The sequence below is a fragment of the Stegodyphus dumicola genome, chromosome X2 (genome assembly GCF_044657685.1).
Source record: "Stegodyphus dumicola isolate Sdum_Otavi_A_Nest chromosome X2, ASM4465768v1".
Taxonomy (NCBI): domain Eukaryota; kingdom Metazoa; phylum Arthropoda; class Arachnida; order Araneae; family Eresidae; genus Stegodyphus; species Stegodyphus dumicola.
Window position 1 is genome coordinate 69,308,125 of NC_140781.1, and position 26,064 is coordinate 69,334,188.

The window sequence follows — 26,064 nt, forward strand, 5'->3', positions numbered from 1 at the left end:
TTAAATGTCGGCAGCAGTAATGTGAAGTCGAATAATTGAAATTTATCAGAGCTGGAAGAACTAATGTAACAAGTCAAATATAGGCAGAAACGCGCTCTGTCTTAAAATCCCAAAATCTCCATTTACATTCTGGTAAGGAAACGGAAGGAGGAGTTATAGTAAAGGTTGAAATTATAAAATTAATGGCTAATTTAAATAATAATCTTATAGTGTTTCCCATCAGCATTTAAATAATCGAAACTAAGGTCTTTTAAGAGCTTACTAAGATTTTAAATTCTAAACCTACATATAAGTCAACTTTTAGAAGGATGAATTTACAAGTTTAAAACTAAATATTTTACGGAAGATAATGGACATTGCTTCAAAACATCACTATATTTTTATAATTGTAACTCATCTCCTTTCACACATCTGAAAAGAATAATATTTTAGCAAAGATCTTAAACATTTCATATATTTCACTTACAATTTCAGTTTCATCAAAATCTTTCATGAACTCTGTTTCTCTACAATTAATTTCTCGCCATTGCTCTCCAGCATTATAATGTATGCAAGAACATGCCTGCAAATTTACAACGTATTCCACACTCTCTCCTAACCGAAATCATACATATTAGTCATTTAAGCTCCCTTCAGACGGTGGTATAAATGTTATAGAGGCTTAATCATAAAGGGCATAAAATGCAGGAGTTACGTTCACACCTGCGAGACAGGGTATAAGCCGTAGCCAATTAGAGAAGCTGTGCATGCGTGGATGTGTCTGCAGCTTTCCGGCTCTGTTTTCCTGCTCAGGTTTTGCATGTTCGCTCTGACTGGGCGACTCTTATACCAAGTCGGCATAAAGCTGGAAACTTCAAACTTTGTGCTAAAGCTCCTAAACCAGTTTTTGTGACGTAGCAAAGACTGGTTACCTAGCAACGAAGCTCGGCTTAAACCGGTTATGGCGTTTATACCCCCGTCTGAACGAAGCCTCACTAGACCTCAAAGAACACCTTATTTCAAGACTGTACATAGTTTCGCACTCTAGAGTATATAGTATATTATATTATGTACACTGCTTTCTTCTCAGGAATGGATCGAAACAAAATTCTCTGAACAGTCAACTTCCAAACGTAACAGAAAATCCCTTACACTGTATATCACTCAGCTTAGTTGGTATAATATTCTGCAAACAGAATTAGTATTATCTTCGTAGCTGAATTTTTTAATGTGCTTTTTTATTGCTTCATTGTTGTAAAGATTTTAAGTTTCTGTAATACTGTAAGTTTTCCTACATTTGAGATTAATTATAATAGCAAATCTTAATTCCAACTCCTTTCTGTATGTATATTTTCAGAACCAAAGAATCCTTTTAACATTTTCACATGTGCATTCCTCCTTGTTATACCAGTATTAGTCGTTACTTGTGCAATGGTTCTTTTCATGAAAAGAAGAGAGAGTTATATCCATGCAAATTACAAAGGACACATAGAGACATTAAGTGGTAAGAAACGTAATTTATATATTTTTGTTATGTATAATATTTTAACAAAGTTTCTAAGATTTAATAAAATCCGCTTTCCTGATTTAAAAACGTTAAGTTTGTAAAATATCATTTATTTCTCATGTTATGTATTTTGTAACACTAAATACACTAAAGGGCTGCAGGAAACAGGATAATTTAGTAAAGCCATAAGCCTGCGATTCTAGGACTAAAATATTCAATCGATCGCAATCGATGATTGAAAATTAATCACGGTCAAGTGAAAACCAATTTGACTTAATTATATAAAACCGAGTTATATGCTTTAATAATCGCATTCAACAATAAAAAGGAATTCGTACTATATTTTACGAAAGTCTAGTTTTAATATTAAGTATAGCATCAAGTCAAGACAACTTGCCTGATGCTATACTAGTACCAGATACGATTAATAAGCTGTACAAATACAATATTTCAGAAATTAAGCATTTCATCTTGCGCAAGATTCACAAGAATTACAAATTTTTCCAGTTAGAAATGCTAATAAACTATGAATCACCCACCTCCAGAGGCGGGCCCAAGCCGTCCACAGGCATTGGCCACTACTAAGGCCGAAAGCGGTGATCACTTTATTATGGAGGCACCTAATAGGGGGACAACCTTTGCCTGCTATGAGCAGGGGACTGACAAATACATCCATGCCTTCTTGCTGGTATTGTGATATCGTCTTGAGCTATGATTTCGTGGACAGATTTGACTCCATCATTAATTCCGAATAGGGCAGAATACAGTTCGTTATTTTTAAAGTCCAATCCGAGTATGCAAGGATCTGTAATATCGGCTACTTAAGCTGTATGATGGTAGACGGCACTTCCAAAGGTGATGTTAACGTTTACTTTTCCGTCGATGCTGATCTTCTCGCCGGGCACAGTCTGGACGATAACGTAGGGCGGTGTCTAGATAAATTTACTTTCCGGTTGCTGAGCCAAATCTTTTCTGATGATGGGAACGTTGGCTCTTGTATCGATGGTTTTATTGTAAGGATCTCCATTGATATGTCCCAAGATGAAAGGTCCATTACTGCCGCCACTCATTGCAGAAATCTGAAGCGCTTTAAAATGGGGCTTCTTATTATCTGTCAACCTCCGCCCTGCGAGATAGACCCTAATTAGTTTCCCTCCTTCTTGGTAGAAGCGGTCTCAACATCCGTGCCCTGGGGTGTTCTGCAGTTTCTTCGTATGTGGCCTTCAGTACCGCAGTTCCAGCACTTTAGGGTCGGTTTCTTGTCACTAATATTCCGTCTCAAAGCACTGAGTTGTCTAATTAAATCGTCTAGAAGAACAGTGACTTGATCCACTAGTTTCTAGACTTGAACAGTTCTGACTGGGTGGCGATGTCTATGAGTTGCTTGCTGCGCTGCGTCCAGTTTCATGACGTAGAGTAGAGAGCTTTTCAAACCTTTGACATCCGCCATTCGTAGAACTTTCTGTATTTCAAGTTCCCGGATGCCGGCGATGAAGGACAGGATTTCCCTTGTTTCTGTCAGGCACTAAGGCAAGATGAGACAGCTTTTCAACATCCATGGAGTGCTTCTGTGAGCTTCTGTTGACGGGATTTTAATTGAAGTCTGCTGTAATCTTTTAAATACTTCTCGCCAAAGCACAGCTCCAAAGCGCCGGATAGAGCTTCCATGTGTAGTCTCTGGTTTTGTGGAAGAGTTTGAAGAATATCCGCAGCGTCTGCTCTCACAGAAGCGGTGAGATGACAGCCCTTAGCGTGGGAATTCCATTCATTTGCGTCCACCACTACAGAAAATTGTGTCTTATATACTTTCTAGGAGGTCTTCCCATCATACGTGGATAGCTTAAGAGAGGGACGAACAGTCATGGGTAAAAATTTTAAACCATCACTATTGCTCCTTGCCCTTCACTACGAATTTCTTCAAGGTATACCGACTTCTTTGGCGGTCGCAGAAAATCTGCCATCAGCTTGTTGTTCGATTTGTTATTGAACTGCAGAAACTCTTTCTTCAGTTTCTCCAACTCAGTTTTCAACCGTGTCAGTTCTATCTTCCATAGTTTCAAATTTGTTTTCTATTATGCAGGTGATTTCTCTTTTCATTTCCTCTTGGCCCACTTTCATTCCTACTTTAACAGCTTTCGCCTCTTCAACGGAATCTTTGCCAGCTTCCATATCTTTTTTAACCGCTTTCATCTATCCTTTAACTGATTCTTTACAAGCTTCTATCTTTTCTTTAACGGAATTCTTGGCCCGCTTTCATCTCCTCTTTAAACGCAGCAAAGGCTGCCATCAATTGCCTTAACTGTTCCTCCATCGCTCTTGTCACAGACCTTCAACCCCACTCCTGACACCAAAAAGTATCGCGTACGTACGGGTTCGTAATAGATTAAACGCTCAAGTCCGATAAAAGTTTAATAAAATTTATTCTTATCAAAAGAAATATAACAGAATGCTGGAATTTTCCTCGTGTTTAAAATATCATGCACTATAATCATTAATTACCCTTTAAACTACTGAAAACGTTAGAATACAACGCAATGCAAAGAGAAAACTAATCCGATCTGAACTCGCAAAAATAACAACAGCAGCTAACAAAACAATTGAGCTGAGATGTTCTCTTTATGACATTTTGTAGCTTTAAATCGGTCGCGAGAGAGTTCCAGTAATTTCTTTGCTTCTCGAGATTTCTGGCTACGCTAACCACTATACCTGTTGCGTGGCATAGCGTAACGTAATTTAGTAATGAAGAAAATTAACAAAAATTATATTTACTTTTAACTCGCAGTGTAATCATCTGTATGAATCCCGAATAAATACTAGAATTCTGGCATAACAATTAGAAAGGCGCCAGAACTAATCCCCAAGCAGCATTGGGAAGAAAAAAAAACTTCCCCTCTCTTTCTACGTAATGATAGATATTTATTCTTGCCTATGAATGATACATAAACCAAATAAAAATTGTGAACATTCTTGAATCTGTAAAATTGAGATACATAAAAGTAATTATTGAAGTAATTCGCTTTTTTTAAAAAACAAAAATAAAGATTGATTTCTATAGCTATCTAATGAGACCATATCCTAACCGTTTAAATAATGTTTATGAAGAAAAGAAACATATAGATGATTGCAATCTACATACAGTTAAAACGTTTAACGTTGTCATTAGTTTTTATTTTGTTCCTGACGATGATACAGGTAGCAGAATTAGTGGGAAATTTTATAGCTGAATTATATATATAACGTTAAAATGTTTATATTAAGAAAACTAATTTTATAAATGTTAGGAAGCTTAGTTATATCGAACAAAATATGTAAGAGAAAAAAATGCATGAAACTCCTCACTTTCTTACCCTGATAAACAATGTACCGTTGCAAGGTATAGAGTAAATGAAAAATTTTACCCAGGATATACTAAAAAATCTTACCATAAATTTGCTGCAGCAATTCTTTTTTTTTTTTTTTTTTTCCTCTGTGCCCAAAAGGATCTGAACGCAATAAAAACGGTAAAGTCAGGCGTTTAATAATTAAATAAATAAATAAGCTCGTCTTGGGCTCAGTTTTCGGTAACCGGACTAGTTAATGAATTTGGAAGTTCAAAAGAATCATGAAAGTGTGTAGTAAATGATAGTCAAACAATTTCAAGTTTTTTTGCGTTAATATAAGGTGCAGGTAATAACAACAGATATTGGTTACGGATTGTTGTTAAATTACCTGCACCTCTAACTACATATCCAAGTTTCATATGATCAATGCACCTTGAAGTATGGTGGAAATCAGTTATTATGAGAATCAAAATTGATTTTATTTTTTGTTGAAATTATTGTTGCAAAAAAGTGGTCTGTTCGCCTTAATTCTAACCCATTTTAATTGGGGATACCAAGATTCGTGGGTTGATTAAACTACCGCATAGCTCTTGACGACTATCTGCTTACGGATCAAGGCCCTTTGTGGAAAACTTTCTAAGTGGCTCATATTCTTAGTACATTTGGAGAAAATCAGCTAAGCATTCAATCGCCGGAGAGTGAAAAGCAGGGTGAAATACGCGACACTGATGGGCCCCATCAGAAATCGAACTTTAGGATGCAACTAGTACTGTAGCTTGATATTGCTTTATCAGGGTGATTGTAATGCAATGTAATATACGATACCGATACGTGAAAGTTTTACATTTTAGACTATTTTGTACTAACTTCGTGGGGAAGTACTGTAACTTCGAAGGGAAGTATTGTAATCGCGAAAAATTCTGATTATCATATTTCAGTGGAAATATCCATTTTGATTTTTCCCGAATCTATTTTGACCTCCCCCTGACATCTATACGTAAGGAAAGAATAAAGGACTACTTTGTCCAAAAATGGATCTTTTTGGCGTACGGCTGTACGAACGTACGTACATATTTCGCATAACTTAAAATCGATTAGCCGTAGAATGTTGAAATTTTGTACACGCAACTGCTATAACATTTAGTTGCTCACCTTCCTTATTACATTTGGCCTTACCAAAAGTATATATACATATAAACACAACCCCCTTACTCGACTCAAAAGTTCCTTATCCGGCTTTTATTTTTGCAAATGTTCGTTGCAGACATATATTTCCAATTGCAGAAGTATTTGGTATTCAAATAACGAAAATATTCGTGTTTTGGCAATTTCATGTTTAAAAAAATATTTCCTGTGGTCTACGTATGGCTCGTTAGCCACGAGTACAACAAAAGCAGCAAAGTATTTTGTCACACCCATTATTCACTATATTCGCGTAAGTTAAAGCCTTGTAAAAGAAAACAGATGCAAATTAGAATCATTATAACTATCTGCCCATTATAGATGTGATTTCGTTATAGACGAGTTTGAATCTGAATAAATTTTAAAATCCCTGCCCACAGCTATTTTGTCTAATAATTGATAACTTATGTGTTTGCCTTAAAAAATCTGTTTGCCTATTTGCCTTTATTAAATCTGTGTCGAATCTGTTTGCCTTTGTTAAAAAAGCAGAAATATATCATTTTCCAGAAAGGGAAGAGCGCGTAAGAATGAACTTTTGGCTTAAACAAATAAAATGCCTGCAAGCTGTCATTAAATGTACTTTTTTAAGCACTTCACGTGCTACCTATAATTAAAGAAACAGAAGATTTTGAAATTTCGGAAAGTTTAAATAGTAGGTTTTATTTTTTATTTATTTTTTATTGTACAGATATGTATACTTTTCTTCATTGTGTATATATTAATGAGAGCGAATGTCTCTATTTTCAGGTATAGTAAGAGTACTTAGTCAGAAAATAGACGTGGCTCATAAAGGAAACTACTTTGTTGATTCAGAAAAGTTATTACAACATACCAAGAGTCTAGAGAAAATCAATGCCGCTGATTTTTCCCATTCAAGTTGGAAATCAACAGGAATATATCCCAGTGTTTGATACTATTATTCCAAGCCCTGTATATAAGAATGTACAGATCATGTAGCCACATGATGAACTTTGTGAAAACTTCATCTTCATTCGCAGAAAAACTGATGAGCTCAAATATTCTTGTGATTTTACTTGAGTGAGCTCGAGTAAAGTGAATGGTCATTTTTTTCCCTTATTAGCTGAAAAGCACATTACTCATTATGTACATAATTAACTTATTTTTGTACATTGGAAAAATATATATATATGTATACGATATAATAAATGAAAATATTTGAACTAATTTTCGTTTTATTTTTTAAAAAAATGAAAAGTATTACTCAAAAAATAATTTTGAACGCCAGCTGAAATATTGATATATTCAATATATTATTTAAATACAGATATAATACATTTGAGTATAACATTTATAGCAGAACAAGCTTTATTTCAAATGTATTAGTGAACGAAATGCGAACTCCTTTGGACTTTAAAAATTTTCTGAGTTTAAAACTCACAGTAAAACATATTTTATATCATGTATGTAATGCGTTAATTGATGTACAGTATTTGTCGAATTACCGTTATCAGCTTTTTCTTAAGTGAGCCGCTCACCTCTCTTTTCTAGGCACTGAACTTCTCTTTCAGAAGTACCGAAAAAGCCAACAGGGAAAATTTCTTTTTCCTTTTCTTTCTTTTCTGTTGCAAAATATTGCTCTTCCTGCTTTTATCGCCTCAACTAGTCAAACTATGCTACCAATGAAGTTTCATTTCTAATTTTGTAATAAGTCTATTTTCGGAAAGACTGAAATGTGAAGAAAGAAAAGCAATACGATGGTTTGTTGATTTAAGATTATATATACACTATATAAAATTCAAACATCGAAATTAGTTAGGCCAAGGGTGGAAAACTGCTCAGTGGTGTGAATAAAATTAGAGGTCATATTCGCGAAATTTAACATCCTGTGCTAACGGACGAGGCGAAGTAAAAGTAAAGATAAAATATGAACCACCATTAAATCTCGTAAATTTTAAAATTATTGTCAAGATAACATGAGAACGTTAAAAAAAATATTATCTGACAGCTGATGTATTGGCATATTTAAATCAGAAATAGCTAGCATACATAAATTTTTGTTCAAGCTCAAATAAGCTTTGCTTCGGGAGGGGGGAATAATTTAACTAATAAAAGATCTGGGAATATCAAACACTGGTTTAATTGATTAATCGATTATAATGAAATTCGCAACACTATATGCTTTAGGAAGGATGCTTATGTGGAGGGTGGTCTGACCGAACTTTGTCATATTCAAGCTACACAAGACTACATACCCCCAATCCGTCATGAACTGTCCCAGAACAAGCTGCCTATGTTACCCCTCAGCCACTGTGAACACGAACGATAACGAAAAGACCAGGAACATAGAACTTATCACTTAGTAGTTGCTGAGAAGGATTTTCGCTATCAGAAATAATTAATTGCTTAAAATGAAAGTCACAAGTTTTGCTTAAACATCTTGAAGGGGATTATTTGATGAACTGTGTTAAAGGCGAGAAAAAGGAAATGAAGAATTTGTAAAATTCATTGCATCTAACAGAATTTCAGTCAACGATGAAAACATTTTCGGATAATTTTAGAAAAGCCAAACGGTTTCAGTGTGAAAATCACGTTCAGTTCACATTAATGTTACAATGTACACATAATTATTAATCTAAATTAAGAATTATTACGGATTCTGGGGCATTAACAATTTAATTGTGGTAGAAAATTGTTGCAGGACAAAACCATAGCTCGATTTAAAGTATATGATATTTTCCGTTATAGGAAAACACGCACCTAAGAATTTTCTACAGAAAGAGATATCTGTCAGCATTGCCTGTTATAGTTAAATTAAACGTGTTACTTTTATCTCTTATGGTTATATTCTTGTTTTCAAAGTAAGTATTGTGAATAATATTAAAATTTAAACTATGGCATTCTATTTCGTTCTCTATTAAGACCATTAACCTAACAATGTTCCTCGGTACTCTATGTAGAACGTAAAGGAACGAAATGAATTGTAGAGCGACTTATTGCTGAGGTCACATGTATAATAACCAAATCCAAGGGAGGGTTAAAATACCCTTTTATGCACTCAAAAGAATAATAGCAGATGGCCCCTTATTAATTTAGAAGTCAAACAACAAAAATCAGAGTTATATTTTCAAATTTTCACAGGACTAGTTTCGATGGTTTTACCGAACCATCAGCCTCAGCTGCAAAAGCGCAAATGAACGAGATATGATATAATGATAAGATAAGACAAGAAAGCCTGAATAGGAGATAAACTACTGGCGCCATCCGTTGATGAAACCAGACATAATTACATTAAACATTTAAGGCTGGAAAACCATCCTTTAATTTGAAAATGAATTCCCTTAATGAAAAACCAACCCTTAATTTAACCTATCCGACGATTATCAACAGGAACGTACAATACGGCTCAGCGCAGTAGATTTAAGAACGAAGTAGCCAGCCGGCAAACACGCGCCACTAAGGACTTAAGCTCTCTTTTTCGAAGTAAGCTCAACCTTCCTTAAATACTCATTTGCATAAAATGCAATACTAAAAACTCATTCTGGTAGTAGATAAGAAACAAGAATAGAGAGTAAAGCATGTTTAAGCTTAAAATAACTGTTAGAAACACAAAGTAACCTCTACAACCTAAAAGACAAATTTCTTACGTTTAGAAAAAAATTTACTGGGGTCGAAATGAGCTTAAAGTACATTTTCTTTCTAAAAATATCAAATTGGCTGGAGAAACATTTTTGGCGCGTGTTGCCTATAACGGAAAAGATTCAAAATTTGCGACGGAAGACAAGGGAATGTTATAATTAGCAAATAAAGAGTTTATAAATGCGTTCCAAAAAAAAAATCTTATTAGTAGTCAAACAAAAACACTATACGCTATATACCATCGAAAGGCGTTTATAACGCTAGTGTATGCCAAGGATAGCACATTGTCGCGAAAATAATTTTTTAATCTTTTCTAATACATAATTTTGTTTCAATATTACAAAAATTTCATTCAACAATACATTTTATTAACTCCGTTATAACAAGAAGTAAAATTCAAATAATTTCTTAGTAGAAATAATGCAAGAATCGAATTTTTCAGAGATGGCATCAAAAAATTCTATGGTGTTGAATACAAAAGAAGAAAAAAATTTGACAAATGAAGTTCATCAAAGCTGTGCTTCACAGTTGCAAAACTGACCGATGAAACGTGGAAATTCAAATTCAATAAGTAATTTATTAAAAAAAGTATAGAGACATTAGGTAATTGTTTGGAAGCAAGCAAAATGAAAAATTAGCAGCGCCTTTGCCGGGAATCGAACCGCGGACCTCTCAATTACGCGCTGAGTGTGCAGACCACTACACCACGAAGGCTGGCTAAGAAGATGGGAAAAATACCTTCTAAAAATATTAACAGAAAGCTAAAAAGAAAATGCAGTTGAAGTTGAAGAATTTAACAACTTTGATTCAAATAAAAGCAAACAAATATTTTATATTTCTGAAAAAATTGAGCATAAGATAACTATTTAATTGATTATTTCAATGATCTTATAACATGACCATTAATCTCAGGCAAAAGAAAACTTTTCATAATAGAACATGCACCAGATCAAGGATAAAATGTTCATTTCAAGGAATCTCTTTCAAAGGACGGCAAAAGATTTTCTAGAGAATTTTTTTAAGCAGTGTTATGAAGCGAAAGTAATACATCGCACTTAGCTTATTTATTCAAAAGATATATGATGCTATTCTGTTTTTCATGCATTCTTTTTACTAAAATGCAGCTGGATTTTACTATTTCCAATTCAAACGGAGGTTTCAAAGATTGAAAAAACATAAACCGAATTTCCGATCACGAAAATTCTATGTTTCATAGTGATGCTTATCTTCAGTGGAAATGCTTTGAAAAAAAAATTAAACGAGGTGTTTTCATGGATGATTCCCAGTATAATGCAGTAAAGTCAGGAAAAGAAAAGTGTGCAAAACTTGAGCAACTTCTTTGATTTTGGCCGCAAGTTCGTAAAAAAAAAAAAATCAACTAGCGGACATGAAATTCCTATTACGGAGGAAAAATATGATATTTAAACGATGAGGAAAGTATAGTAGCAAAAAAATGATAGGACGCATACAACATGAAGTGAATAGAAAAATGCTTTATTTACAGAAAGCGTTGGTACAAAAAACTGTTTGGCTAATAGGGAGAGCAAAATAGCCAGAGCCTTAGGTAGGAATATAACCTTCCCTAACTTCAATGGTTGCGTTGCACCGTCTGTCGACACTCAACACCAGATTATATAATATTTCTTTAGGTAAGACTTTCCAACCCTCAAGGAGCATATGTTTCAGGTCTTTGGAGTTTCCTGAAGGGTAAACTATGCCACTAGGCGTCTCCTTAAAGTATCTGGCACTTGTTCAGTAGGATTTAAATCAGGAGCCCACGCTGGCCAATCCATTCTGTGGATAATTTCACTCTCTAGTAACTCCTCAACATCATGAGACCTTTGTGGCCAAGCACTGTCATCCATAAAAAGTCGAGATCAATGGTACCCCGGGAAAGACGCACGTGGGGGAGGCTAGCTTCATCACAGTAAATCATCACCGGTAAGTGAACCTCAGTCGAAACATGGAGCTCCACCCATCCGTTCATAATGCCTTCCCAAACATGTACGGCAGGACCACAACGGTCTCTTTCCCGGCTACAGTACGAGGAAATTCTGGAATAACCGCCTTTGAATTAGTGAGACAGTCCCAGGCCTTTCCCTTAGCTTAATTTGATAGGCAGGAGGCAAACCTCCTCTTAAATTCTAATTTACTTAGGAGTTTTGCAGAATTAAAAGTCATATGGTTATTAGTGGTTTGTAGAATAGTCGTTCCTTTTTTTGCCAAGAAAGCGGGATCAAAATAAGGTATGATCTAAGATTATGTAGGTGGAACTGTCTTACAATTATTTTTGAAAAGTAACAAGTGTTGAGTCATCGGGTTATTTTTCCTCGATGTCATAATCGGATCATTTTCCTCGATGTCACAATGAGCAGAAATCCATTGCAAGACAATTAAGTCAGCCAGAGTGTTGAGAATCTTCCTACCTTCGTAAATTCGTTCGGAAGTACAAAATTTATTGTTAGAGATAGCTTGCAAAGCGGCTTTGCTAACGAACAAAATAACAGCCCGAGGGACATTACTTTTCTGAGCGCTTAATTGAATCAGAGCAAAAAATACAGCCTCAACTTTCCCATCAAAACTGGCAGTATATCTTCCCACTGCACTCCTGCACTCCTGCACCAGCTCGAATACCTCGCTCAGTCGTGGATCGATGGGTGTAAACATGGGTACAGAGGATACTGGAATATCTTCTCTCAACAGTTTCATAAGCAATGGCAGCGGGCATCAATTTATCAATTTTCTCGTTCAAGAGATACTCAGAAGTCACCGTAATCAAGAGGTCGAAAGGTACAGTCATTACATTCATTTCTCAAACAAGGTCTAGGTCTTCCGCTGATTGATAACCAATTTGATTGAAATTTTTAAAACCGTAATTCCTCCAGTACTTATTATTCGGGAGCCTGCAAAGTTTTTGAAACAAAATTGCAGCATTTTTACGAATATCATGCATGACAGGAGAAATATTGGTTAACGCTTCCGTAGCCACTATGGGGGGGGGATTAAATTGCACCTGTTATTAGGGTAAGACTGGTTTTGTAATCTTGCCAAAACGTCGACAGTACTGATGGAAGCAGTCACCAAAACTTCATTACAGTAAAAAAATAACGGTTGCATGTACCCTTATTTAAAATGAACCATTTCACGTATAATGGGTAACTTTCCAATTTTAGAAATGGTTCATTTTCGTATGAGTTTTGTGTATGTAATGCATGTTTTGTCAGACTATTTAGTACTTACTATATATATAACATATCAGTTTATCTATCTATGCATGTGATCAAAATAAGGTATGATCTAAGATTATGTAGGTGGAACTGTCTTACAATTATTTTTGAAAAGTAACAAGTGTTGAGTCATCGGGTTATTTTTCAAGCATGAGACATGAAAAATGAGCAGTGCTCTCGCCCGGACTCGGACCTCTCGAATTCTCGCCGAGTGTGCCAACCGTTACACAACGAAGGCATGCCGGAAGGAGAGAGAAAATGCCACTTTTAAAAGGCGACTGGGGATTAGGAGACCCAATCGCTAAATCCTGGTGGTGAAGAATCAACATACACCACCTTTTTAGTTCGGGCGCCACTGTAGATTTATTAGGTTACTTTGAAGCTGGAGACATGAAAAATGAGCAATGCTCTCGCCGAATCTCGAGCCTGGACTTCTGAAATATGCGCCGAATGTGCTAACCATTACACCCCGAAGGCACGCAGAAAAGTGGGAGAAAATACCTTATATTCTTCCCCTTTTAAAGGGCGACTGGGTATTAGGAGACCTAGTTGCCAAATCCTGGTGGTGAAGAATCATCATGCACCACCTTTTTAGTTCGGGTGCCATTGTAGAGTCATTAGTATATTTTTTAAGGAAAAGACATAAAAAATGAACAGTGCTCCCTCTGGGATTCGAAACCTGGACCTCTCGAATACACGCCGAGTGTGCTAACCGTTACACCAAGAAGGCATGCCGGAAGGATGGAGAAAATACCTTGAAAAAAAATTTAATAAAAAATGCGATATTAATGCCATTTAACAAATAAGAACAAATGTGAAAACGCTGAACTAATGCATAATTCTCCGGATAACTACTGAAAAGATTTCAATAATTTTTAAAAATAATTTGGGAATAGATAATTTAAAAATAATTTGGGATTTAAAAATTAAATTGATAGCTCAGAAAAAATAAAAATAAAAATTATGAAATTTAAAATATAAGAAAAATGTATAATGTTTTTTTTTTTTTAATACTATTACTTTAATACTTCTTACTACCTTTTACAAAAAGGTTGACTGTTATGGCCTTTTGAATTATAAAGTAAATCAGCTGATTTGCACAAACGCATCTTCGTAGTACACTTCTTTGAACAGCTGCATTTTCTGAGTCCTTGTCCCCCAACTAAAGAAGATTTTTTTATTACTTCATGTATACTTACATCTTCTGTACCAACTTCTTCGGTGTTTAAAAAAATTTCTTTTCAGAAGGTAAACTGGTTTCTTTTGTACAACGAATTTAATATACCAAACTTAGCACCAAGAACATAAAGCTCGTCATCTTTAATATGTAATAACGGCTATTACTGATTTTAAATCTATCAATATCAGGTACTTTTATTTTAATATTTCGTCCGAGAGTAGATTTCAGAAAGTTTTTAGTAGACTCAGCTAAAAAAGAAGAGAGAGCTAAAGAAGAGATAGAGATTTAGAGCTAAAGAAGGCTTCTCAAATCCTTCTTTAGTTCTCTCTCGAAATACTTTCACATTTTGAACTTTGTTGATAATCGCACCCATTGTGTCAGAGCATATATCTGGTTCTTTTTTTCAATTTGAACTTCAGTATCTACTTCCATCGTTATGCATGTTTCTTTTTCACATGTATTATCATTATCTTGCGATTCTAAATCAACTGTTGATTCAAGATTAGTGCCTTCATCTTCTGTATTAATCATGCATTTAATTATTAATACATATTTTTTTTCGAAGTCCTCTTCAGTGGCCATGACACTAATCAAATTACGTGGAAAAACTGAGTTAGCAATTCCCAGCTTCATAGGACAACCAAACATAGCTTCGTAAGATGAACATTTATTCCCTCGTGATATGCTTTGTTTTTCATTGTTTGATTCGATTGCTGCAATGGCCTGCACGGTCTAAAGATCTATCACCCATTGAAAACATCTGATCATGGAGAAAAAAAAAGTTGCTGAGAAACTGAACCACCACCCGTTTCCAGCTAATACTGTTGATGAAATGTGGTATAGACTTGAAGCAGTATGGAATGAATTGGCCATTTCCATCATCCAGGCAAAGTTTGTCTCCATACCTAGTGGAGTAAGGGCTGTTATAGCTGCCAGGTGTGCAGCTGTTTCTATTAATTTTGCACCCCTGTAAATCTTCAAAGAAAAATTGCCATAGAATATGTTGTCACAAACCACGTTTCGTGGGAGAAAAATCGCAAAAATACTTACGAAGGGTGTGAGGTCGATTGGAAGAAACGGGCCCAATAATAAGCAGAAAAATATTTATTTCACGTAAAGCAAGATTACATCACTGTTCAATGTCAGGAAGGAAACGACGAGAAACTGGAATTATTCGAAGCTTCGGCCGCCACGGTCATTGCACATCCGACACTCACGGAGGAAGTATTGCCGGACATGTTAAAAAATACCCGGTGTGCTGGCGGATGTCTGCTGAGGCGACGACGATGTTTTTTTGTGCTATCCCCAAATCCTCCAGTGTATCCACAGGCTTCTAATATGCAACAGATTTCATGTGGCCCAGAAGAAGAAATCCAAGGTATTGAAGTCCGGTGAGTCTGGAGACCAAGCAACCAGGTCCACAGTATCTTATCTACCTCCCGGTATAATTAACACCGAGGTAGTTAAATACCGCAATCGCTGATGTGCAAAATGTGCTGATGTATGATCATGCATGAATCACATGTTTTGGCTCATAGTGGCCGGTATTTCGTGCGTCAAACCCGGAATGACGTGCTGTAGGAAAGCGAGATAATTTTCGTCATCGAGGCGTTCGGGTAGAAGTCCCAACAGATGATCTCCGAGAATCCCTGCCAAGATATTAATGCCGAATTTGAGCCGCACTTTCGATAAGACAGAGCTGTTGGGATTTTTGGACAAACACATATGCGCACTGTGTATGTTGATCACTACTTCTCTCATAAGGTGGGCTTCCTTTGAGAATAAAACAGTGAAGCCGCCCAAACGGTATGGTGGTTAGCGTCGCTGACTGCCGTGCCGAAGGCCCCGGGTTTGAATCTCGGAGAAGGCATGGATGTTCGTAAATGTATAGTGTCGGTACGGCATGGCGGCACTCTAAATATGGGGCGAGCCAAGTGTGGTTTGGTGGAAGGGAAGAAGGATGGGAGACCCTCGGACCCGTTTTCCCCTCCCGAGGTGCTCTCCACCAAAACTGAGGGCGGAATTGAGTCAAATCGCACTGTCACTTGTTAGGTGCTCAAGGCTGTTGACAAAGACAGGCGCTCCTTGCCACGAGGAATTTCCTGGGCTTCGGCTGACTACGTCAGACAAGTGAGCATAAGCAACAACAACAACAAAGCAGTGAATCATTCTGTGTGGCCTCAAGCATCCAGCGTACGAAATCTAGCCGAAGGGAGTAATCAGCATCGCCTCGGAGGTGGGCCTTCTGCACTCAGAATCTTCCATACCATTTTTATGACGAATACACAGTTCAGCTGCAACCGATCGTATAAGTGGTAGACAGGGAAACAGCAACCGTTGTAATACTCGATTTTCTGTTTCAGGTGTGCGTCCTTTGCGTTCTTGCCTTGCATTACGCCTCGTTATTTGGAAGGATCCAGTTTCCTGAAGCAGGCGATCGATGTTCGTGGAAGTGGTATGGTGCAGACAACGCCTCCTCGGATATTACTATGCTAGGCGTCAGTTGCCACCTCCTCGGCTGTAAATCAGCTGCATATCCGCATATTCATTGTTTGTGTAATCGGACATGTTGTTTCCAAATAAAGTTTAATATCGGCAAATTCTGCAATGCCCAATAATGAACCTGTTCTTATTTTCTCTATACCACATAGGAAATTTGCAAACGAGATAGTTCCTTCTTCTGGACCACTGCTTTTATTTCCCCATACGCATTGGAAATTTGCATAACGAAAAGGTTTCTTCTTCTCGACCGCTTGAACTTCTTCCTCGTATTTGTTTGGCCAATCTCTTCAGGCTCACTGTCCTCTTGACGTCTATTTTTACAATTTTCACCCGCTAAATGTGAGACCCCATGTTCCATGGTAATTTTGCATCCTCTCGATGCCACTATCATCGCTCTGAATTCGGGTCGGGTGAATTTGGAGGCAAAGACATGACTTGAAAGTCACTGGAGTGTTCCCAGAAATACTCCCTGATGAATCGACCCTTATGACATGGTGTATTATCCTGTTGGTAAACAGCATCCCCTAGCGGAAATACTGTTGTCATGAATGGGTGAAACTGGTCAGCAACGATGTTCACGTAGCGCACAGACGTCAGGGATTGTTCTATGGGAATTATGGGTAATAATGAGCTCCATGAAAACCTTGCCCACACTATAATACCCCCGCCACCGGCTTGTTTCCGTCCAAATGTGCATCCGGAAGCCAGGGTTTCGTTTGGAAATCGGCGAATTATCTCAAGCCCGTCGATGTGATGGTCTAGAAAACGTGATTTATCGGACCACGCAACTTTCTTCCATTATTCTATTGGCCAATTCCGATGTTGCTTGGCCCATGTCTCTGATCTTCCGATTTTTCTGGCGATGACGTGTCGTCAGTGGAGGGGCATGCTTCAGCCTCCGGCTGTTTAGGCCCATACGCAGCAATGTACGGTACACAGTGTGTTGAGAAACACTATCTGGCTCGCCACTGTTGTAGATTTCGGCTGTTATAGCTCTTCGGTCACGGCGAACAATGCGTGGCAATCTCCGCTCTTCTCTTGAATCAATGCGCCGTCGACTACGCAATGCTGGCCGGCGACTTTCCTTTCACCATCCATACACCACTTTCAATATGTGCCCACTGAACGCGCCGTTTCTGATATTGATGTCCCCAGTCGCCAAGCCATAACGATTTGACCTTTATCGAAATCTGATAAATCAGCGGCTTTTCCCATTATGTCGGTAATTGAGCTATGTTTGGGAAAACAATGCATAACCGCTTTCTATACTCCAACATCAGCCGCACACGCGCAAGTGGTTTTGTTTCTGGGCGAGCCCATTGTTATAGATGGAGGGTGGCCCGTAATGGTTTTTCGGTGTATATATATATGTGTGTGTGTCTAAGATATGTAAATCAAAATTATGATATAAACTAATGGTAACTCTTTAATTCTTCCTCTCTGTTTTAAAAATCGTAACAACTTCTCCGGATTGCGTTGTTTCTAGATCATTCCATTTTGCATGGCCTGCGCAGCGCTGATGATGTAATAATTGGGAACTGAAACTTTTAACTCAATCCAAAACTTTTCCCTTCCTGTGCTTTCATGGGGCATAACTACGCACTTCAGCTTCGCTCTCTACCCTGCTAGGATGTAATTTCGCTGTGTTGCCTGTTATCGCAATAATATCAAAAATGTAAATGTTCTGTGAATAGGCACGACCATTGTGCAAAGTGATTGACAAGTGACTGTGGTCACAAAATGGCAATCGCAAAAAAAAAAAAAAAAAAAGGGGGGGGGGAATTAAAACTGCCAATTTTTTTAGATATTACGAAGTCAACATATTAGCATACTACGCAATCAGAATTCTTCTTTTTCTCTTCGCTCGCCTATTCTGCTGCTTTCCGCTTCGTCGCTAGCCACGCAAAATTTACTTTTCTAAATTCGTCCATTATTTAGAATATGAGCTGCAGAAAATTGGGAGGTGCATAGCGTACCCACAGTAATAATGTGAATTATCGAAAAATAAAATTATTTGTGGAATTTAGGCCATGTCTGCAAGTTTTACGGTGTATCTTGCTAACTGCGCAGCAAAGTCTTCAAGTTATGATGCAATCTTCTCCGAACCCGATCCGTTGCAACTTTATTCTCAACAAATCATCTTGTTTCATCTAATAACGCAGTCTTAGTCTTATTTCAATAATGAAGCAGTGTTATCACAATAATGGCGTAATACAGTCTTATTTCAATAATAATGTTATTTTTTATCACAAATTGAAAGCAGTTTCATGACGCTGCTTTATCGTCACTATTTTTCTCTACGTCTCGGTGTTCCTACATCAGTACTTCTAAATTTTGCGTTTATTATATATATATGTGTGTGAGAGAGAAAGAGATAAAAAATACGTAAATCAGCTTTATAATTTAATTTAGTAATAGCATTTTAAGTCCTCTTTTTTAATTTGGTTATTACCTCTTTATTCTAAAAACAATAATAATATTTCTAGACTGCGCCATTTCTAGATTAATCTATGCCACAAAGCTTGCATAATGATCATGATGTAGTTATTTCAGAACCTAAACTCTGAAAACTGAAACCTTTCTAACGTAAACCGAAACCTTCCTCTATGGTGGGCTGCCATATTGGATAAAAGCGTACTTCACTTGTGCTGCTGCTTGGACACCATTTCATTTCGCTGTGTTCCCATCCTATCGCAATTGCATTCAAAAATGTAAATGTTCTGAAAATAGGCCTGATTAGAGTGCGAAGTGAACTGTGGCTATAAATGTGATTTAAAAAAAAAAAAAAATGGAATTAAAACCGCCTCGACTGCCAAGTTTCTTAGTCAATACGAATTCTACGTTCTAAGTGTCACATATCTACGCCATCAGTATTTCTAAATTTTTACGCCATCAGTATTTCTAAATTTCTACGTCTCAGAGTTCTCACTTCAGTACTTCTAAACTTTGCTTTTTAAAACAGACAGATACATATTAACAAGCAAGGTAGTTAATGCAATAGTGTAAGACCAATTTGGTCTAAATATTTTTTTTGCGCAATATGCTGCAAAATTAAGGATGATACATTAAAGCTCAGATTTAAACTTTTTATTTATAGAAATCTCTAAGTACAGTTTTTCGTTTTCTTGATATTAAAAATTTAGTTTAGCGTAATCAGGGGCCTCCCAATTTCATAGTTTGTTTAAATGACTATTAGTTTTCCTCTTTATTTAGTTCGACCCAGTAGAACGAGAGATATAGAACTGTCTCCCCCTTTTTTTTGCGCAGTGTACATAATGTAAAGTTCTACGGTTTTTGAATTGTCATTTTGACACTATGTAATGTTTTATTCTTTTTTTCCAAGTGTTTCGAAAATGTGTAGGGAAAATTCTGGTGCATTTGAGATTCGAGTTTTCGGTTTTATACGAATTTTTAAAGTCTTTAATAAAAAATTGATGAAATCTTTTTATGGTTTTTGATCTCAAATGGACCAGGAGAACGAAACATATTAATCGACTTTTATGAAGCTTTAATTCATTTTCCCCTGATGAGTTCTGAATTGAAGTTTCAATAAAAGGAGCTTAATTTTTATTTGTATAATTTTGTATATTTTCCCTTTCGCATTTTTTATTTTTCGAGCTTGTTCTAATATGAACTCTTTCTTTAATTGGATTAGTTTTGATATTGTGTTAAACCTCTTGTACACGGTTACACTTATTATATTATAGAGGAACTGCCTTGCTTTTATTCCAATTTACTAATTAATTTAAATACTTTAAGTTTATTCTACTTCAATCCTGCAGCCATAGCGCAGGACGAGTTTAAAAAAAATTTATTCTAATTTCTTAATTTGAATTTTTAGCCTACTTACACATTTCTTTTTATATTGGTACATATATTTCTTTTTATGTAATAATAGTAGTAGTGTAATTATATATGTGTGTGCGTGTGCAACAATAAATAAATAACCTGTGGCGTGCATTTACTCTTTGGCCACAGATGAAAAAATACGTACGTACGGCTCTAATATTTAACATTCTCAGCTTAGGTTGATCGCTAGTACAGTCATGCGTATATATGCGCATATGCACTGTTACAATAAATGTGCACTGGTGCTGCTGCTTTCAATAGTTTGAGTAAATAATCGGTAGGAAAGAGATGAGAATATCGTTTCACAAGATTTCACAGGAAAGCCCCATTTGGATCTTTTGCCCACTCATGCACTAGTAAGATGAAATATATAGGCATTTTGAAGTAAAGCAGTGATAAAAATTATTTTAAACAAGTGTTAAGGGCCGTTCCCACTGGGGTTTATCTAAGCTAAAGGAGTCGGTTCCATGTGTCGACTAGCTCCGCTATGCCTGCAGTTCAGATTTTTCAACTTGCTACCCTATGAGGAAAAACTGGTTTTGGAGATGGGTCAGCTACGTCAGCTGTGTCTGTTAGCTCAGATAAACCTCAGTGGGAACCGCCCTTTACAGATAATAAACCACCTGAACTTTTATGAATTCATTTCTTTAGCTTTCATCTGCCATTAATTTGCTGTGGTCATATTTTAATTATCCAATCATATTAACTATCCAGATTATTCATCAATTTAATTAGTTTATTACGATGGTGGCTGTTTTCCAGTAGCTGCTGACACCATACACAAAGATTTATATATATTGGCCTTCAGAAACGGAATGCTGTCGTAAGTGGTCAATCAAAAATATAATGGTCAGTTGTATCAGTTTTAGAACATACAAATTGACTATGGAGTCTTAAATGAAATTATTCCAAATAGAACGGAATAGGCCCTGTTCTGTTAAAGTTACGTTAGTTGCAGAATTCTACTTCTTAATTTTACAGAAACTCTTGAAAAGAAACAATTAATTCGACGTCCAGTTTCTGCCAAGCCAACTGGACGCCGTTAGCACATTTCTGTTCTCGTAATTTGAGATTATTTCCTGCAAAGTTTCCTTTAGATAAGAGAATCCCATTTAACACCATATATGGATAATTTGGGAAAAAAGTGTGCAAGTTTTGGTCATCCATCATCACTATCCTTAACTGATATATGGGAAATTCTAGATGATGTTTGGCAGGCCCACACAAATGTAATACTTCCATAAACTTGCTCAATCATGTCTCGTCGCACTGCAGGTATTATCAGGGCCAAAGAAAAAGCAACTCGTTACTAATCAGATTTCCGTAATTCATGTAAAAAGGTAATTAAAAAAATATCATACAAACCTAAGAAACATTTTGTTTTTGATAAAATACAAGGTTGAAATTTTTTGTGACACAACATTGGGCCTTAACTGAACAAGTAACTGATAATGCGTCACTTTTCTGTTTACATCAACGTGACTGACGGCAACGAAATTGACGTCATCATCTGACAAGTGTCGGCGGTATTCAAACATGGTGATAACTCAGCTACAGTTACTTATACAGAACACCTGGGAATGTACAGTAGTGTCACAATGAATCGTGGTATTGTGCGCAAGTATATTATTTTGTATACATCACAAACCGTCACAAATACCGACTAGGAGACAACCGCGGGTAACTTTATTCAAAAGAACAGATGCATAAACACAAAATAGCTGTTGGAAAATATCGGAATGTCAGTTAGAAATGTTACAACAATTAATTATATATTAAGTCATAGGAAAATTTATGCTCATTAGGTTCCTAAGCTATTCACTACGAATATGATGTATGGGAAGATGGATATGTGTGACCATCTTCTTGAAAGTATTAGTGATGAACCAGATTGTTTCCATGTTATCACTGGAGATGAAACACGCTTGCTTCTTTACAACCCTAAAAGTAAACGGAAATCAGTGGAATGAAAGCATCAGAACTTTCATGGGGAAAGAAGCCACCAATCAAAATCTTCAAATCAGGCAACAAAGTGATAACCATTACGTTCTAGGATCAAAGTGCAGTGACTTTCACACTCGCTGAAAAACGAGGTCATATGCAACAGAGATACTGTACAGCACTAGAAAAGCACAATCATGCATTACGGGTCTGCAATACTGACATAAAATATGGCAATGACAAGACTTCCCACAATACATATAACAAGGAAAAAAAAAAAAGGCTCCTTCAATGTTTTATTTGCCTTATTTGTTTTTTTTTTATTGAGTTTGAAAGGTTATTTGCGTCGTAAGATAGTTGGCAATGCCAAAAAGCTTACTGCGAGTGTCAAAAACTGATGCGCCGACCAACCTCTGACATTTTACTAACATGTATTCACGATCTGGAAAAAACATTGGCAAACGACGTAGTCAAAAACAATGGATCCTTTTCTACATGGAGTGATATGATGCTGTGACTATAGGTCCAAAATTATATGATTTTATTTCATTGCTCTGTCTTAACAATAAAGTTACATACGACTGTGCGATACGGTCTGACAGATCTCTGAATACATTTCTGCAAATTATCCAATGTTTAGAGGTGATAACTCTGGCCATCGACGATTTAATATACGCATCATCACGGAACTCCCTCCTGTGCATGTTGTTTTCCACCCCGCAGAACAAACGACAATCATCTGGGGGGAAGGTGCCCGTAGAATAAAATGGATTCCCATTCCAAAGATGTAATTGCATTAAGGGTCATTTTCTCTATGTGTGGTTTAGCAATGCCCTGCAAGTATAGCACTATTCCTCTGTTCACCAATATTTTTAGTGTCTGATATAACGAAAGCTTCCCACATTCGAATTACCAACAGTAGATCTCACCCATAATGGTCTTGAACTACCTACTGTTTACAGTGCATGATACTACCTACTGTTTACAACATTAATAATATTACGTAAAATTGATAAATTTAAGTGTAAATGAAAACGCAGGAGAAATGTGGAGAAAAAAATCTTTCTGTTACTTAGAATTATTTTATAAATTGTAGGTACAAAAAAAATTATATGAATGCCGTATAGAAACTTTTCTAGTAGGTTTCAATCAAAAAGTCAACTCACAAGGGAAAAAAAAACACTTCTGTTTTTCAAACAAAATGTGTATCGAAAAATGTGAAATCAGTGGCCAGTAACATAAAATTGCAATGTCCTACTAAAATATGTGAAAAGCTTACTTCTAATAATAAGTGCAGATTTAACGAGAAATTTTGCTCTAATTCCAGTTTTTCCGAAATTTTAATAAATATACTTAATACTAGTCCTGAGAATTATTTAAGTTGAATACTCTCTGTTTTCCCCTTGAGAGTGAAAATAAACTTGGACGCAAATTTAATACCATGCATAAATACTAGCATTATTTGTAATACACTCACTTCCAAAAGCACGGAGAGGAAAATGGTAATTTCCGGAAGCCAATCAGAATTGAAGAGGATGCAATTCGCTGCAGAGGTAGATGGAAGTATGCAAATATGTTAGGTAACAGCCAATCGCACTTTCATGTCAAGAAATATGCAAAAAAGCCAGTCTTATAAGAAGCCAGCTTTATAAAGAGTTACAGAAGTTGATTGTAAGTGCTGATAGAAGGTATTTAAAATATCCGTACAATTTGTTTTCAAAACTTACGTGTTTCTATGATTTCCAGAAGACGAATGGAAGATTCTGAGCGCTGGCGTGCTGTGGGGCGCATTGAAGCAGGACAGTCGATCCCAGATGTTGCTCTTTTCTTCGGCGTTCAACATTCTGTAATTTCACGTTTATGGAAACAGTTCCAAACCATGCAGATAGTTGTCCGAAGACCCATAGCCGCTCGTGCAAGGGTTACAACACCGCGGAAGATCGATATATCGCTATTGTAGCCAAGCGGAATCGCAGAGCGACACCACACGTGTGACATCTATGGTTACAGCGTCCATTGGTAAGGCGATATCTGCAGCTATTGTACGCCGAAGATTACATATGAGTGGACTGTACGCCCAGGTACCTCGAATTTGTGTTCTTCTATCCGTCCAGTCAAGAGGGGCACTATTACAATGGTGCCGGGAAGCATATTTCACAAGTGCACATCACCGCAGCCACTGAGGGAGGGGTTTAGAAAACGGACCAATGAGCTGCTATTGTTCCTTCTGACGTTAAATCTTCGTGCATGTGAGCTTATGTTGTTTACGTTTAATTTGCATTTGTTTCGCAGTTATAAATATATGGCGTAATAGTAGAAGATCTCGTAGTGCTTTCGTTTTATGTGTGTGTGTGATTATGGCAAAGCCTCGAGGGCTATCTGCCTAAGAGGAGGAATGCCTTCGTGGAGGACTTTCTAAGGGAAACTGGCTCGTATACACGTTACATATGGGGAAAACCAGCTTTCGTTTTATGAGTTTGATTAATCGCTGACATTTCACTTTCGCGATTTTTATCACGCATTAATATTAGGACTGATGTTCACGGCATATTATGTGGATTAAGAGAATTCAAGTGTATATATTTTTTTAATTGAGCTGAGAATGACTGAAAGTGTTACAATGAATCTAGCGTTTTCTTATTCAGTGCTTGCATTCTTTTAATTTTTAAAGTGTAAGATTCAGAACACATATGATCTGATTATATCCATTGTTAACATTAAAAGTTATACATGAATAAATTGAATATACTCATTGTGAATACGATAAATTCTCTCTGTTTGATGAGTATTTCTTGTGCAGACAGTACATTTAAGAGTGAACATTTATTTAATGTGAAATTTAACGCACTAAATGTATACGAATGCAAATTAGTAAAGTTTACTTTACTACTTTAGAATAAAATTATGCATTGGATATTATTATAGAACGTCTTTTTCATACAGACTGCAATAAAAAGTGCTGACTTCTATTAACATATATAATTGCTGTAAATATTTTTCTCATACGCATAGTTTTATGTAAAGATTGCATTTGGGCTCAGATGTTTATCACATATTTCTTTCTTCATCTTAGTTACCGCTTATTAAGTAATATTTCACATCGATATTTTTGCGAAGTATCCAACATCTGTTTGTATTTATTTCAACCAGGTAGTGAAATCTTCATAATTTCCTATATTTGATCTAACTTCGCAATGAAAAGTTTCAGAAGCAATCGACGATGCTTTAATTATTTTGTACAGAAAATTGCGTGGCAGAATATTTTCAACCATCTTGCTTAAATCTTATAGCACGCGAAAGGTCATGTGACATGACAGAAATATTACTGGATGCTCATTGGTCCTTCCTAGAAGCCACTCTCTCGGTGGTTACACAGATGTGCACTTGTGAAATATGCTGCCGGGAACATGTCAATTGGAATGTGTCTGACTGGGGCAATGTCATGTTTACTGATGAGTCAAGATTTGCTCTGGAGTCAGATGACAAGCGTATAAGGATATGGCGTAAACAACAACCAGTCCCAAAACATCACTGAACATCACGCATTCCGAGGCGGAAGCATTATGGTGTGGGCAGGGATTTCATTAGGATACCGCACCGACCTGCACATCTTTAAACGGGGCTCTTTGACGGCTGTCCGGTACCGAGATGAAGTCCTAGAACCCATTGTGAGATTGTACGCTGCAGCAGTTGGCCCTACTTTTGTTTTAATGGACGATAACGCACGTCCCCGTAGAGCTGACATCGTCGATGATTACCTGGAGAGTGAAGGGATTGCGC

General features: G+C 36.6%; 1 protein-coding gene across 1 annotated transcript in view; it reads left to right on the forward strand.

The window, feature by feature from the left end:
* The window catches only part of LOC118199915 (uncharacterized), a 35,911-nt gene extending 28,738 nt beyond the window's left edge, over positions 1-7,173 (forward strand). Inside the window, exons 8-9 of the mRNA XM_035371789.2 lie at positions 1,337-1,483; positions 6,736-7,173. Coding sequence (XP_035227680.2) covers positions 1,337-1,483; positions 6,736-6,899 — 311 coding nt within the window. The 3' untranslated portion in view covers positions 6,900-7,173. The remainder of the gene's footprint in view (positions 1-1,336; positions 1,484-6,735) is intronic.
* The last annotated feature ends 18,891 nt before the right edge of the window (positions 7,174-26,064 follow it).